General features: G+C 40.1%; 1 protein-coding gene across 1 annotated transcript; it reads left to right on the plus strand.

Moving 5' to 3' along the window:
- The first annotated feature begins 1,918 nt into the window (after positions 1-1,918).
- On the plus strand, positions 1,919-6,830 carry CDKN2B (cyclin dependent kinase inhibitor 2B). The gene is given in 2 exon segments (NM_001075894.1): positions 1,919-2,418; positions 4,664-6,830. Coding segments are annotated over 2 exon segments (396 nt in total). The 5' UTR covers positions 1,919-2,283; the 3' UTR covers positions 4,925-6,830.
- Positions 6,831-15,231: the final 8,401 nt, after the last annotated feature.

Raw genomic sequence — 15,231 nt, forward strand, 5'->3', positions numbered from 1 at the left:
AACACTCTTCCCTCTAATGCCTTGTTGCATCTGGCTGTGCACTAAATTTCAGAGTAATCAGGCTGTTCTGATGAAGATATTTTTGTCTGAGCCCATTTGCCACCATATCCGCCAATATCAGTCTAGTGATTCAGCTCCACAAGGTAACTTGCAGAGACCCAATGCCATTCATTTCAAAGTCTCTGGCTTCCTATTGTCCATCTTTTCTCTTCCTTCTCCCATTCAACCTGCACACCTGTAATCTCAAATACACTGTGCATGGGAACTGGCCTCTAAGACAAAAAGAGTTATTCATGTTTTTCATCCAGTAGCTGGCCAGACTAGGAATAGAATCATCACCAACAAATAAAAGGACAAGGTTTGTTTGTTTTTTTTTTCCCTTAGATAAGGGTAGAGGTTCAAATAAGAGTGAAAGAGGAATTAAAATCATGAAAACTAAGAAATGAGGGTGTGGTGAGAGAGATAAAAAAAATGTTATTTAATGTTGCCCCCTCCCCTTCACCATCCAGGTGAATTTCAACCCTGTTGAGACTCAGTCAGCAAATCTATAGCCCTAGCCACCACACTTCCATGCCACCCCACCCTGTCCATAAAGAGCTCTTCTTTATTCTACAGTGGATTGAAACCAAGAGAGTCCAAAATAAGATACACTATAGAAGAAACATGTGGAGTCTCTTACTTCAATTGTCCTCCCTTTGTGTTTCTCAGCAGTCTAAACCAAAAAGGATGTTCAAGATAAGAGCTGTTAAATGTTAGGGGTATTATAATGTAGCTCCTCACCAAAGTTTTCTGTGAGGAAATACAAATACAAATAACTTGTGGTTCTCTTATTTCAATAGTGCATCAGCTGTAATTTTTTTAACCTTTAAAGCAATGCATCTGTTAATACAAACTCACGAAGATTAGGAATAAAAGCAAAGCACTTGGCCTTTAAATCTTCAGAAGCGGGTTTAATGACAGGTTCAGCCTGTTTAATGACAGGCCCAGCACCACACCCCTGTTTTATTATGTTTCATTATTACTGCATAATTTCCTTTATTGCCCATGATAAATGGAAATCAAATACTTGCTGAGGTGGGTTTAAATAGGTAAGAGTGCAAACAAAAATAGACAGTTCAAATATCGTGAAACTGAGATCTCAAGTTCTTAAAATGTATATTTATATTTTTTAAGTGTCCGATGTACCAAGCTCTGCAACTCTCAAACTAGGTGTATGTGAGTGTGGCGGGGGCGGGGGGCGGGGGGCGGGTAGTTGGCTAAGTTTTTTGTTTGTTTTTGTGAGTTGTTTTTATTTTTTAATATTGCATCCATAATTTAAAGATGAATAAAAAGCACATTCAAAATACGATTCGCGGGATTTTTCAGTCAGACCCATTTTGGGCTGAGTCAAATAGACACCCCCTTCCCAATTGCTAAATTTGATGGAAGATGTGAAGCAAGTGTAATTCAAGTACAGCCTGGGGATGAATTTAACCTGTCCGAGAGGGGCAGAGCTGTCTCTTTAAGACATCTTGAGACAAGGTTATTTCAAATGCCCGGCCTTTTGATTACACAGAGAGTGACTAAAGTCTCCAACCGTGAGCGGCTGGGCCGGGACTGAAGAACTAGAAATCCTCTGCTCCGCCTGCTGGAAGGAGATCAGGAGCTGAGTACACTGCTTCAATTGCTCCAAAAAACTTAACCTAGAATTGCTGGATACCCTACAGGCAGTAGCACAGCGGGCTCCGCTCGGCGTTGTCCAGCGCATGCGGCCGGGCACTTTCTGGACTGCTCTCCCCCGCCCCTACCCTCTTGGGCTGTAACGTCAGCCGCGGGCCAGGCCTCTGCTCCGACACAGTGGGACGTGCCCGGACCCGCAGCGGGCGGAGCCTAAGGAGGTTGGAGAGTGCCTCTAGACAGCCCAGCTGGGAACGGGTTCAGTCCCGGCTGGTTCTCCGCTCCGCCGGAGGGAAGCTCCGCGGTGAGGACTCCGTGACGCGCCCGCACTGTGCAACCAGAGCGGGTTCGCGCAAGGTTGCTGCTGCGCCAGGCGCATTTTCCTGGGAGCCATCCGGGAAAAGCCCGGCCTTAACTACGGGCCGTTCGGCCATTGTACTGACCCCTCTAGCCGCAGAAAGACGGCAAAGAGAGGCTGAAGTTGAGCTGAGCTCTTCCCGAGTGGGGAGAGCCCTCCAGGGCGAGGTGGGAAGGGAGGGTAGGGCGTTGCGAAGTTCACGGCTAGCGGTGGATTATCCTGGACAGTTTGCGCTTGGGGGCTGCGAAGTGAGCGAAGAGGACAAGGGCATGCTCAGTGGTGGTGGCGGTGATGCGGACCTGGCCAACGCCGCGGCGCGGGGCCAAGTGGAGGCCGTGCGGCAGCTCCTCGAAGCCGGTGTGGATCCCAACAGACTCAACCGCTTTGGGAGACGCCCGATCCAGGTAGCTGGGGGCCCCGGGCCTCGCCGGCAGGGGGCGCACAAACACGGGGCCGCCGCCTCCTCGGACGCGGCTGGACCTGAGATCTCCACGAACAGACCTGTGTCTCTCTTTGCTGGAGTATGGAGCAGCAGGTTTTCACTCATCAAAAATTCTAAAGAAAGGGACTGGAAACCCCACTACTTCAGTTTGCTTTTCTTTTTAATAGGGGGGGGGAAGGCCAGTATTCCCTCTCCCATCTCATAAGAGATGCATGGGATAGGTTCAACTGGGCAGGAAAGGGAAAAATGAGAGGCTATTTGGAGAGAACTACTTTGTCTTATCTGTTTGTCTTTCAACAAACAGCGATCAACTTTCAACGATAGAGATAATTAAATTACAAGTTACGCAATTTGGATTGGATTTAAGGAATCCTACATCACAGCACATGAAAAAAAATCATCCTGAATTTTTAAGCTGCGATATGAAATACTGTATTCTTTCCTCATGCAGGCGAACTGAATACAAAGTAATGTCAGGATTCCTCAACCACAGTACTTAATTCCTTTTATTTTACGTTAGCAGTGTTTCTTGAGTGTTACATAAGAAAAAATATGCTTCTATAGATTTTTATCATACTGAATGCTTGGATTACATAAACATTCCTTCAGCTTTGTTAAATGGCAAAGGGTCTTTATAATTAGCCTCTTCATTGTTAAAATTCATTTATTCGATATGTTTAACTATTAATCCCACTTTAATCAGTGCTGATATTTTTTTAATCTCTTTAAAATCTAAGGTAGTATTTTGTGTTTTACTGTTATCATGCAGTCAGCAGTATTAAATACTAAAAATTAGTATTCGCCTACAATCATCTTCCAGAACCAAGTCATTAGTAAGAAATCTTGTTAATCGTGCAATTTTTAAATATGTATTAATTCATTTTGAATTAATAGAAAATGTTGGAAGAAATGAGGGATTATTTAAAGCAGCAAAAATATTTTAAAGTAGTCCTTAAAGACTTCAATTATATTAGTAACTGTAAAAGGGGGCTTTTATTTGTCATTTTAATTCACCATATTCTGAGATATTAAGAGCCACTTTTTCTCCTCTATATATGAAATGCCCTTTACATCACTAATAGAAAATATATCATGGCTTTTAAGGGAGGAGATGGATGTTTTCAATAACCATGGAACAATGAAAAAAATTAGCATACTATATTTTGATTCCATGGTACATTTTAAAGCATAAATTCACAAGAACATATAATTTCATTTTGAATATTTATCAAAAATTGTTAAAGTAAATGCTGGCATAATGTACATGTACACAAATGGATACTGTAGGATTACTGCTTCAAAACATCGTTTTTCTAAGTTATGCATTGCTCTGATTTGACTGCTAAAATCCAAGCTCCTTTTTAAACAGCAAAATGTTTACTATTTAACAATATAAAATCCTAGCACATTATAAAATCCTGTACAATGCAAATATAGTGTCTATTTTATGTTACATCAAATATATTATCCTCTAAACTTTAGCCCTTATCTATAATGTTAAATATTAAAAGTGGTGAATCATTGATTGAAAACAAATAGTTTGTTTTCATCGTCTTATAAAACTATGCACGACTTTACTTTTCCCCCCTCTATCTCCCATTGTGGCTCAAATTATGAGACCATATATACGCCCTTTATGAGCAGAGACATGTAACAGTGAAAAGCAAAAGCCTTCCCACAGGGGATTTACTACAAGAAATAAACAAAGTAAACCTTGTTTTAAACGTAGTTTCTTATTTTCTCTCCTAAAGCGTTACTCTAACGCCTAAAATAAATGTATCAGCTGACTGCCTAGTAAATTTTTTAGATGGGGATTATAGCTGGGGGAGAGGGGAGAGCAAGGGAAATAAATTTAAGACTTTAAGTCTTTAAACTTAACACTACCCATACATCATTTAACAACATAGATTCCCGTTTCTATGGTAATTTTTAAAAAAATTTCCCACAACAGCGATAAGCACTTTGTTATCAGCTCTTCCTTGTCTTCCCACGTTCGGAGAATAAAACTGAACTAATTAGGTCTGAGTAAAAGTATAAACTGGGGCTGCTGTGGGGGAGAGGAGCTGGGGTGGGGGGCGGGATTTGCGTCAGCAAATTAAGCTTAACTAGACTTCCGAAGCTTGTAAGGGCCTGGATGAATAGGTATTTTTTGGAAAAGACTCTACTTGCCCTCACCCGCGTCCTGACCACTCTGCTGTCTCTGGCAGGTGATGATGATGGGCAGCGCCCGCGTGGCCGAGCTGCTGCTGCTCCACGGCGCAGACCCCAACTGCGCGGACCCCGCCACCCTCACCCGACCAGTGCACGACGCTGCCCGGGAGGGCTTCCTGGACACGCTGGTGGCCCTGCACCGAGCCGGGGGACGGCTGGATGTGCGCGATGCCTGGGGCCGCCTGCCCGTGGACCTGGCTGAGGAGCGGGGCCACCGCGACGTCGCCCGGTACCTGCGCGCGGCCGCGGGAGACTGAGGGCGCGCATACACAGCCGCCCACAACGACTTTTTTTCTCTCCAGTTCGCCACCCCAACTTAGTTCAAAGAGGGCTGGAAACGTGGAGCAGCGGAAGTCTTCCTGGGCGCCTAGATTCCCGGCAGCGAAGGAGGAGCTGACTGGGAATAATTTTTTCTCCTCACCCCCCACGCCCCCGGATATCGCCCTCGGCACTCACCATGAAGCAAAATGAATAGAGGTGGGGCACATGGATTTCCAGTAGCCGCCGAGTGTGGAACTCCCAGGTTTGCTTTTTAGGGTTTTCTGGTGAAAAGCGGCATGTGAACAAGTCCATGAACAAACCCAAGTGCTGTGAATCTTCGCACAGAAGGTGCTGGGGCGGAGTGGGAGGCGGCGGCAACTAGCCTTCAGGTGGTAGGCAGGTGAGAACGATCGCCCCACTGACCTTGAAGGACCTCCCCTGTAAGTCCCCACGTCGGGCGCCGGGCCCTGAGGGAAAATCTGGAGATGGAGAACCAGACAGTGATGAGGACAAAGATCGACACGGGCTCAGTAGGCGACCAAACGCTTTCTTTACAGGCTTGCGGAGCGGGGCAGGTCGCGAGCAAAAAGCTACCTACTGGAAGCCTTGGAGCCTCTTGTCCAGCCCCATTAGATAGCGATGGGGGAGAGAGGACCCGGAAGTCACCTCAATTTTGCCAGCTTATTCTAAAGTGCCCAGGTCGAGGTGATGCTGAACAGCTCTCCGAAAGGGGCGCTCATTTGCTGTTGTTACGGCGAGATTCCTGCGGTGTTCCCTCCTCGCACAGACTAAGTCCGGGTTGTAGCGAGAGCGATTGTAGATAGGCTGTTAACTGTAAAGATTTGTTTGATCTCTATACGGTAGGATTCAGAGAGCCCCCTGTAAATTGCTACTTGAAAAGATATCGTGATATTTTGTACTTCTGGGTTGTTCTTCAGTAGCAGTCTTAATTCGGAGACTTTAAATAACAAAGTAACTCGTGGCCCTTGGGAAGGAAGTGAAGAACTACAGCTTTTATGCGAAGCTGTAGCACAGTGCCATCTCCCAGGTTACTTCAGTCCTTAACCTATTTATTTCTTTGTTAAAGTTTGTTTCCTTTACTAGAGTGTCTCCAGGGTCAAACTATGAAATATTACTCATGTTTTTTAGAAGATCCATGCCCTTACCCAGTAAATGATCTCAGGATATTTCCCAAAGGGTTGCTGAAAGAGTAGACTGAGTGAAACTGTTGAAAATACATAATGATGGCTCGTGAAATGTCTTAATATCTGCTGAACAAATTAAAGGTGTACTGTTTGGGGATTTAATTTCCAGTGTTGCTTGATTCATTACAGCATTGGAATAACTGGTATTTCACTGTTTTAATGTTAAAAAGAAAAGTTGAGATTGAACACCAAGGTTTTGACTTAAAACATGTGAATTCCATTCCTAATTTAAGGGAGTTGTGGAATCTGGTGACAACCTTATATTAATGGAAAGTAAATCAAGAAAATATGGTTGGGTACTACAGGGTACTGTGAGATTCATATATATATATATATATATGCCAAAACATCATACATTATTGGAAAATCAAGTACCACCTGGTTGCAGTGAAATATTTATGATGCATGTAAAAGTAAATTCAGTTTTCAAATCCACCTGTTAGGCAGGTATGGCCAATGTGTTTTATCAGCCGCACAAGAAATACATATGTTAAATCTGTTTAAGATTTTACTTTGAAGGATACATGCAAATAAATATAGCTCTATATACATGAGCCCTGCTTCTGGCTCCATTTTACAATTACAGAAAAATATACATGTTAATTTCTGTGTCTAAATCTAAAATATTACCAAGGTTTGTAAAAATCTTATCACCTGACCTTCACTGCAAGATCTGGAAGTAAAATAAATTTATAATTCAATAATATATTCATTTGGCCTCATTTTTATATTTCTTTTTTCAGCTGAGTGAATGGATGAGAAGACGAGGATGATTTACATGAAAGAAAAATCTATTTATAATTTCCTATGTTCTAATGGCTAAAATTAGTAATTTCAAATATAAGGAAATGAAATAAATTCTGAGAGCTCAAGATCCATACAGCTCCTAACAGCTTTGGGAAAGTGTGTTCATAGGAATGCCTTAATGATATTTTATTTCTGTGTTATGACAAAAACAATATGAATATGGTGTCCAGGACCAAATAAGTTCATTTTATAAAGCTAGGTAACTGACCTTCAGCAAATAAATAAAACTAATTTAACTTACACCAATCACATTGAGATTCTATACTGTCCTTCCTTTATGGGAAATGTTAAAAAACAAATTACTTGTGTGTTAATATGTAATAGTTAATAGGGATTTTTTCTTAACCACCTCTGTAATTATCAAATATTTTAAAAACCAAGACATGCTTATTTTTCTTTTCCAATGTTCAAGATGTTGCCACTCTACCAAAAAAAAAAAGAGCAATTAGAATTAGTGATTTTAAAACCTTAGAAACACTCTTGTGGACTACTTCCTGAAACATGGAAAAGCTGGTGTCATCTACAGTATAAGAAGACTGCTTCGGTATTTACGTCAGTAGCTAATCATAACCAAAATCTGATATGAGTACTAGGTTTTCACTATTAACAAACTATTTCATTATCTTGTGAAAACCTAGGTTGATGTAATTTCATTGCATTCAGTTACCAATTTTAAAAAGATGGGGGGGAGGTAAATACATAAGAAAATAAGAACATTTTAATTTTTTTAATTACTTGAAGAAGAAACAAGAGTTGAATCACAATACTTTCAACATCTTTTCCTGTTCTATTTAAAATTCCAGGGAAGAAAGAGGGAATGAAGGAAAGACAAATTAGGACTTGAATGGAAGGTAGGAGACCTGGATTCTGATATTGGTTCTTCAACTAATTCAATATATGATCTACTAAATCAAATGACATGATTAGCCCCAATTTCCTCATCTGTAAAAAATGGGAGTGATACTAGATTATTTTTAGGCTCCCAACCATCACTAACATTTTATCCCTTTATAAGTTTGTCATATACATGACTATATGGGGTCCTATATTTTATTAGTAATAATTTTGCCATGGTCTGTCTGAGCCAATAAAAGCTATATAAGGGAAGAGAGAGAAGAGATATACATTTTTAAATTCTGGAGCCTTGGGAAATGGGGGATCTTTATAAGTACCACCTCTACCAGTTAACTGAAAAGTTAGAGACAAGTTTGTGGGAACTAGCACAAAAAAGATGCTTTGTAAAATAAATATGTAGTTTAATTTCAAGCTCTTTCTTACTCCATCTTACCTGATTTTTTTGTTGTCACATTGTGCATTTATCTCATGTCACTCAGAGCGACCAAAAGAACTCAGTTCTTTAAGTGAGATAAGCAAGTACCCAATAAATTTATTAAAATAAAGCTGAAGTAGGTATTTACCAACTAAATGCTCTGAAAAGAATGATGTTTTTTAAGTACGCTTATAACAAGTGATTCTGACCTAAGAGGAGTTGGTATAGGAGTTAAAACCAAGAAAAAAGGTTGGGGATTTTGGAAGGAATAGAAAGTGTGAAGCATGAGAATGCTAAAATATGTAGAAATGTCATTAGAATAACTGTAAATAGCTGTCACAGATTTTACAAACCCATTTCTAAAGGTCTGCACTTTCTCATTTGTATGAAGTTTTAGGTCCCTAAGTGTTAGTAATAGTAGGAACCAGCTGGTCAGGGAAGAGCTTAGTATCACCTGAACAGGTACAGTTCAGTTCAGTCATTCAGTCCTGTCCCGCTCTTTTCGACCTCATGGACTGCAGCACGCCAGGCTTCCCTGTCCATCACCAACTCCCATAGCTTGCTCAAACTCCTGTCCATTGAGTCAAGGATGCCATTCAAGCATCTCATCCTCCGTCCCTTCCCCTCCTACCTTTAATCTTTCCCAGCGTCAGGGTCTTTTCAAATGAGTCAGTTCTTCACATCAGGTGGCCAAAGTATTGGAGCTTCAGCATCAATCCTTCCAATGAATATTCAGGACTGATTTCCTTTAGGATTGACTGGTTGGATCTCCTTGCAGTCCAAGGGACTCTCAAGAGTCTTCTCCAACACCACAGTTCAAAAGCATCAATTCTTAGGCGCTCAGCTTTCTTTATGGTCCAACTCTCATGTCCATACATGACTACTGAAAAAAACCATAACTTTCACTAGATGGACCTGTGCCAGCAGAGTAATATCTCTGCTTTTTAATACACTGTCTAGGTTGGTCATAGGTTTTCTTCCAAGGAGCAAGCGTCTTTTAATTTCATGGCTGCAGTCACCATCTGCAGTGATTTTGGAGCCCAAGAAAATAAAGTCTGTCACTGTTTCCATTGTTTCCCCATTTATTTGCCATGAAGTGATGGGACCGGATGCCATGATTTTTGTTTTGAATATGTCTGAGTCAGCCATTTCAGGAGGGCAGAGAATGAGATGAAAAGAAAGGACTAGAAGGAGGAGAGGCATGTGGTGTTTTGTGGAAGATTGATCAGTGATTATATAAACTGTATATAATCTACACGCTGGTAGGGTTTGTGAAATATCTCCAGGCCTAAAATAATGGGAATCTGGCTCATATGCTACTGTCTGGATTTTCTATAAAACTTTTCTCAGTATCAGCTTTTACAAATGGTATGTGTGCTTGTGTTAGTTCCTCAGTCATGTCCAACTCTTTGCAACCCCATGGGCTGTAGCCTGCCAGGCTCCTCACTCCATGGGATTCTCCAGACAAGAATACTGGAGTGGGCTGCCACTTCGTTCTTCAGGGTATCATTCCGACACAGGAATCAAACCCAAGTCCCCTGCATTGGTAGATGGATTCTTTACCATCTAAGCCACTAGGGTAGGAGTCCTTTTTACTTTATGGAAATAACTTGTATATATCACCTCTTTGTTAATTATGTAATATAGGAAATTTTGCTTTGAAGCCAGTACTACTGATGAAATAACACATAACTGGCATGGATTACATATTAAGCACAGTAATATACATCATGTATTTCCCAACTGAGCACCCAATTCTGATTTTCTAATTTGAAGTTTTAAATCAATATAAACCAAATATTTTTCTGGGGGTAAAAGAAATGGAGAGAGAAGTATGAAGATGATTCAATGACTGTCTCACAGACATCTACATTTTCTTTGAAGTTTACAAAGAACCCCAAACACCTGTTAATCCCCTTCCCATTCAGAAGCCCCAGACATGAGACCTCCAGTAGATCTATATAGTCAGTGCTGGCACGTAAAATGTTTTACCACAGAGTTAAGGTGAAAACTTTTAAGACCAATTACAGTAATTAAAACATGCCTCATTTCCGTTTCAAATTTGGCCTTCTCCCAAAATGCATAATCTGTTTTCTCTTTGGCATACTCTATATTCTGACAGGATTGGAGCTACTTCCTTTGAACTCTTTTCTTGTGTAACCTCTGAGTCTCCATTTCATTTTAACCAAACTCCACTCTACTTCCCTATCCCATCACAAATTTCTTCATCCCTTTGCTTTAGTTGAAAACTGCATGTGACTGATAATTCCACTTTCTTCTGACAAGATAATAGGTGTGGCTAAGAGTGGGAGTTAGAACCAGTCATGAGTGTCTGCTGTTTAAGTGGTTTTCAATATACCCCTAAACCAGATAGGTAAAAATTATCCATTGTTCTTCAGTTTTCATTCATCTCTTAATATACATAATTGCATTTTGTTTTATCAGATTAAGCTGTAAATAATTTTAATATGTGTCATTACATATTTAATAATATGTTTATAAGAGAGAACATATAAACATAAAATAGTAAGCACTTTTTCTATTAACAAAACCACAGGTAGGTCAACAGATTATCAATAACACACAGAGTTTTCTGTGAATTCTGGGAAATTGGCTTCTCATTCTGTCTGTGGGTTATGAGTTACTAAATTCTATCACCTTTCCTAGGACACAAAAGTAAGTACCTTGTACAGTCTTCTGTATCTGCTTCCAACAGGCCAATTTAGAATTATAAGCTATAACCTTGCCTAAAATATTTTGTCATCCTCTACTGCTCTCTAATCTCTGGACTGCCTTTGATAGTTAGAGATATTATATATGGATCTATTCCAGAGCTTCAGGAGCCTTTTGATCTGTTTAAATTCCATCTTGAACAGAAGACTATGCCATCCCCTTTCTAGGGAAAAATTATATGACATTTCATTTTATATGTGCCCCAAGTATTTATTGTATCTGTATAAATGATGGTGTTTTCCCCACTAGTCATTTGAGACCAACATGTAGGGAAGTGATTCTCAACCCTGACTCTCAATCATTTGTGTTCCAAATTTTGAAGTCACTGACCACTTCAGGACTACAAAATTAGAATCTCTAGTTTTGAAGATGAAAATTTCTGTAATTGTTATTTAAAAATTCTGGTTCATAGTAAACTTTCAAACAGTACAGAAAATAAACAGAATTAAGTAAATACCTCCTGAAATTTTCCTACCCACCATTCTCATTATCCAGGCGTAACTACTTTTTTTTTAATTAATCAACTTCCCAGAAATATAAGTACATATAATTGTAAACACACCTTCCCAATACACACATTTAGGAAACCATTCTATAACTTGTTTTGTTTGGTAGTAGATCTTTGACAACCTGCATTAGGAAATAAAGATGCACTTTGTTTTTTGTATAGTTGCATAGTTTACATTTTATGGATAAACCCAAATTTTTAAAAATCAGTTTCTTATTGACAAACATGTAAATTGTTTCCTGTTTTTTTGCTACTACATATGATGCTACAAAGAACCTTTTTTTCACCCCTTTATGAGCAATCTGTAGCAATTTATAGAAGTGATATTGCTAAGGTAAAGGGTACATCTCTCTTTTTCCTCTCACACAAAGAAACACGCATACAGTATATGTCTGCACATGTGTGTATAAAATCTTTCCATACTTATGTTTGTATATATGTGTGTATATCTCCAATAATATATACATATATATGTATATATACTTCTCATACTTAAATGAGTTATAGGAGCAGAATTGCAAAGTCAAAGGTTAGTACATGTATACATATATATGTAATATGTATTTCTTTCATACACATATAAACCCTACACAAATAGTATACATATTTCCATACCTATATTTATGTATGTGTATATGTGCATACATAAACTCAGTGGGATTGCTGAGTCAAAGGGTATGTATATGTATACAGTTTTAATAGATACTATAAAGTTGCCATCCAAAATGAATGTACCAAATTACAATAGTATGTAAGGATGATTGTTTTCTGACAACTTTCCCAATGTTATCACTCTTTTTATTTCTGCCATACCTATAGGTATGTCAGTGTTTTTGTTACATTTCTTTACTAATCAGTAAAGTTGAATATATTTTCATAGTTTTTTACCATTTGGCTATTTTAATATCTTCTAAACTGCCCATTATATTATTTGCTACCATTCTTACTGGGTTATTTTTCTAACTCACTTATGTATTCATATATTCTAAAAGTTAATCTTTTGTCATATATGTTCAAATAATAGTTTTAAAATCTTGCTTATAGTGTCCTGTGTCTTACATCTTTGGGATTTTTAGTTTGAGCATGGAAAATTTCTCACAGAATTTTTATAATCAAGAGATACCTGAGGGAAAAAGCTAGTTGTCTCTAGGACATCATGGCTGTGGGTAGTAGAGTTGGATGGTACAGACAAATCATTAGTAAAATGCCCACTCCTATCTCTGCCTGTGGAATGAATTTGCTGATCCAAAGTAGAAATCATTTTTTAAAATAAAACATCATTTTCCTCCATTCAAACACTCAGATCTGCGAAGTCCAGTTTTAGGCCAAAAATGACCCATCAATAGCTCACTTCCTGTTGACTCTAGCCTGTAGAACAACAGAAAGGGCACAAGGATTTTAGTCCAAAGACTTTCTTAGTAAGTCCAGCCTTGGCACTTGCAGGTCATAAAGTATCCAAGGTTTTAGTCTGTCTAGGCCTCAGTTTTCTCACCTGTAAGATAGGGTAGTAATCCCAAATTCGAAGAGCCACAGTGAGGATAAAATAAGTAAAAGAAGCCAAAGTGCATACAAATAACACTGCCAAGCTTTTGGTCATACTGTTTTTGAAGAACACATAGCCAAAGTCATGTGAAACTCCAAACATCTTTGGAATGCCACAAATTAATTGTATTGGTAAAGATTCATCTTCATAATTATATTTTGCTTAGTCTGAACATTAAAATTAGATAGAATTCCCCGTATACCACAACTAAAAAAACACAGGTGTTGGGCAGCGAGGGAAAACCAAGACAGAATTTAAGTTTGAGTTTTTAATTTTATATTCATTGAACTCTTCATTCACTACTATATAGAGCGTATTGTATAGCTTATCATTTTATCCCGTGCTGTCATTCTAATGGCATTCCTCTGAAGTGGGTAACTCTCCTTATCCCGAGAACAAGTTTAGGTGGAGAGGAAATGGTTATAGGTGAAGCTATACAGGCCAAATCAATACAGACAGGTCCCTGAATTTAAACTTGGGATCTGAAGTCTAAAACTTCATTTGGGAAACTGAAGCTCAGGAGACCTTTTAGGAATAATAGGATAATGTGAGGTTGAATTTTATGTGTCAGCTTGGCAAGGCTATGGTATCCAGTTGTTTGGTCAAACACCAGTCAAGATATTGCTATAACGCTATTTTTAATATATATAATTAACATGTAAATCCATAGACTTTAAGTAAAGCAGATTATCCTCCATAATGTGTGTGGGCCTCATCCAGTTAGTTGAAGGCCTTAAGTGAAAGAGAGGTTGCCCAAAGAAGAAAGAATTCAGTCTCCAGGCTGCTGCCTTCTAACTCAAAACTGCAGTATCAACTCTTCTCTGGGTCTCCAGCCTGCCTATTTGTCACGCAGACTTCAAGTTTTCCCAGCCCCCACAACTGGGGTAAGCCAATTCCTTAAAATAAATCATAGAAACACACACATTTGGTTCTGTCTCTCTAGAGAACCCTGACTAATAATTTCAAGAAATGATAATACAGAAATGTGTAATACAGGTCTTCTCATCCTCATGCACCATAGTTTACTGCCACAGCTATTAACACTACCTGGGTTCACTCTTCCACTTCTCCAGGGTTCTTAAATGATACTAAGCTGCAATTGGGCAATATTTCTCCTCCAGGATTCTTTCTCTCATTCCCCATCTCCTAAAGTACCCCTCCTCTGTTGGCCATAAAATGAAATTCCCTCATTATAATTGTAAGTTTTTACAAGTCCATCTCTCCTACAAAGATTTTTTTGGGGGGTGGAGGAAGTGAAGGAGGGGATCATGGGCATAGTGCAAAACAGAGCAAGATCCACCTTCCATGGAGGTTGCATACTGAGAGACAAATAATTACTTATGATAACTTCTGTAGGGTAAGCACTCTAGGAGGGAAAAAAAAAAAAAAAATACAGTGCCTAGAGGAAGAGTCTCTGAGGGCGGATACCTGAGAAGAGACCTGAAGAAGAACGAGCTAACCTTGTGAAGAGAAAGCACATTCATTCTGTCACAAGCAGAGAAAGCACATTCATTCTGTCGTAAGCAGAGAAAGCACATTTATTCTGTCGTAAGCAGCCTCAGCATGGAGCCTGGATGGTCAGGAAAGTCTGGAGAGGTGCATTTGTAATTTATTTAGAGTGGCTATTTGAGCCTGGGGCTTCCCTGGTGGCTCAATCCTAAAGAATCCTCCTGCCAGTGCAGGAGACGCAGGAGACACCCATTCGATCCCTGCATCGGGAAGATCCCCTGGAGATGGAAACGGTAACCCTCTACAGTATCCCTGCCTCATAAATCCCATGGACAGAGGAGCTTGGCAGACTCCAGTCCACGGGGTCTCAAAGAGTCAGACGTGACTTAGCAACTAAACAAAAACATTTAAGCCTGGCCCCTGAGTCTCACTTCAACTGGCCAGTCAAGAGGCTGCGTCCTGTGCGGAAGTGAGGGATGGGGAGTGGAAGCAGCCCGAGTGCAGCTGGACCTGGCCTCACCGTTACAGTACGGTGGCTCGCACCATCCGAGTCCCACTTGCCTCCTCCAGATAGTGAAGAGCTCGGCGTTTGCTCCAGAGGACCTGTCGCCTTTCTCACTAGGGATCCACTTCTGCAGCTCGGCCACTAGGCTCGGGCACAAGCAAAAAAAAGAAGCCACTTCAATGTGGTCCACCTTTCAGGCTCCGAAGGCTGGGCCTAGTCCCACACCCTTTCTTCCACGCCGAGCGACCAGGCCGCGCCTCCAGCCCGCGAGGTTCAGGGCCGA

This window comes from Bos taurus, chromosome 8, assembly GCF_002263795.3.
Source record: "Bos taurus isolate L1 Dominette 01449 registration number 42190680 breed Hereford chromosome 8, ARS-UCD2.0, whole genome shotgun sequence".
NCBI lineage: Eukaryota > Metazoa > Chordata > Mammalia > Artiodactyla > Bovidae > Bos > Bos taurus.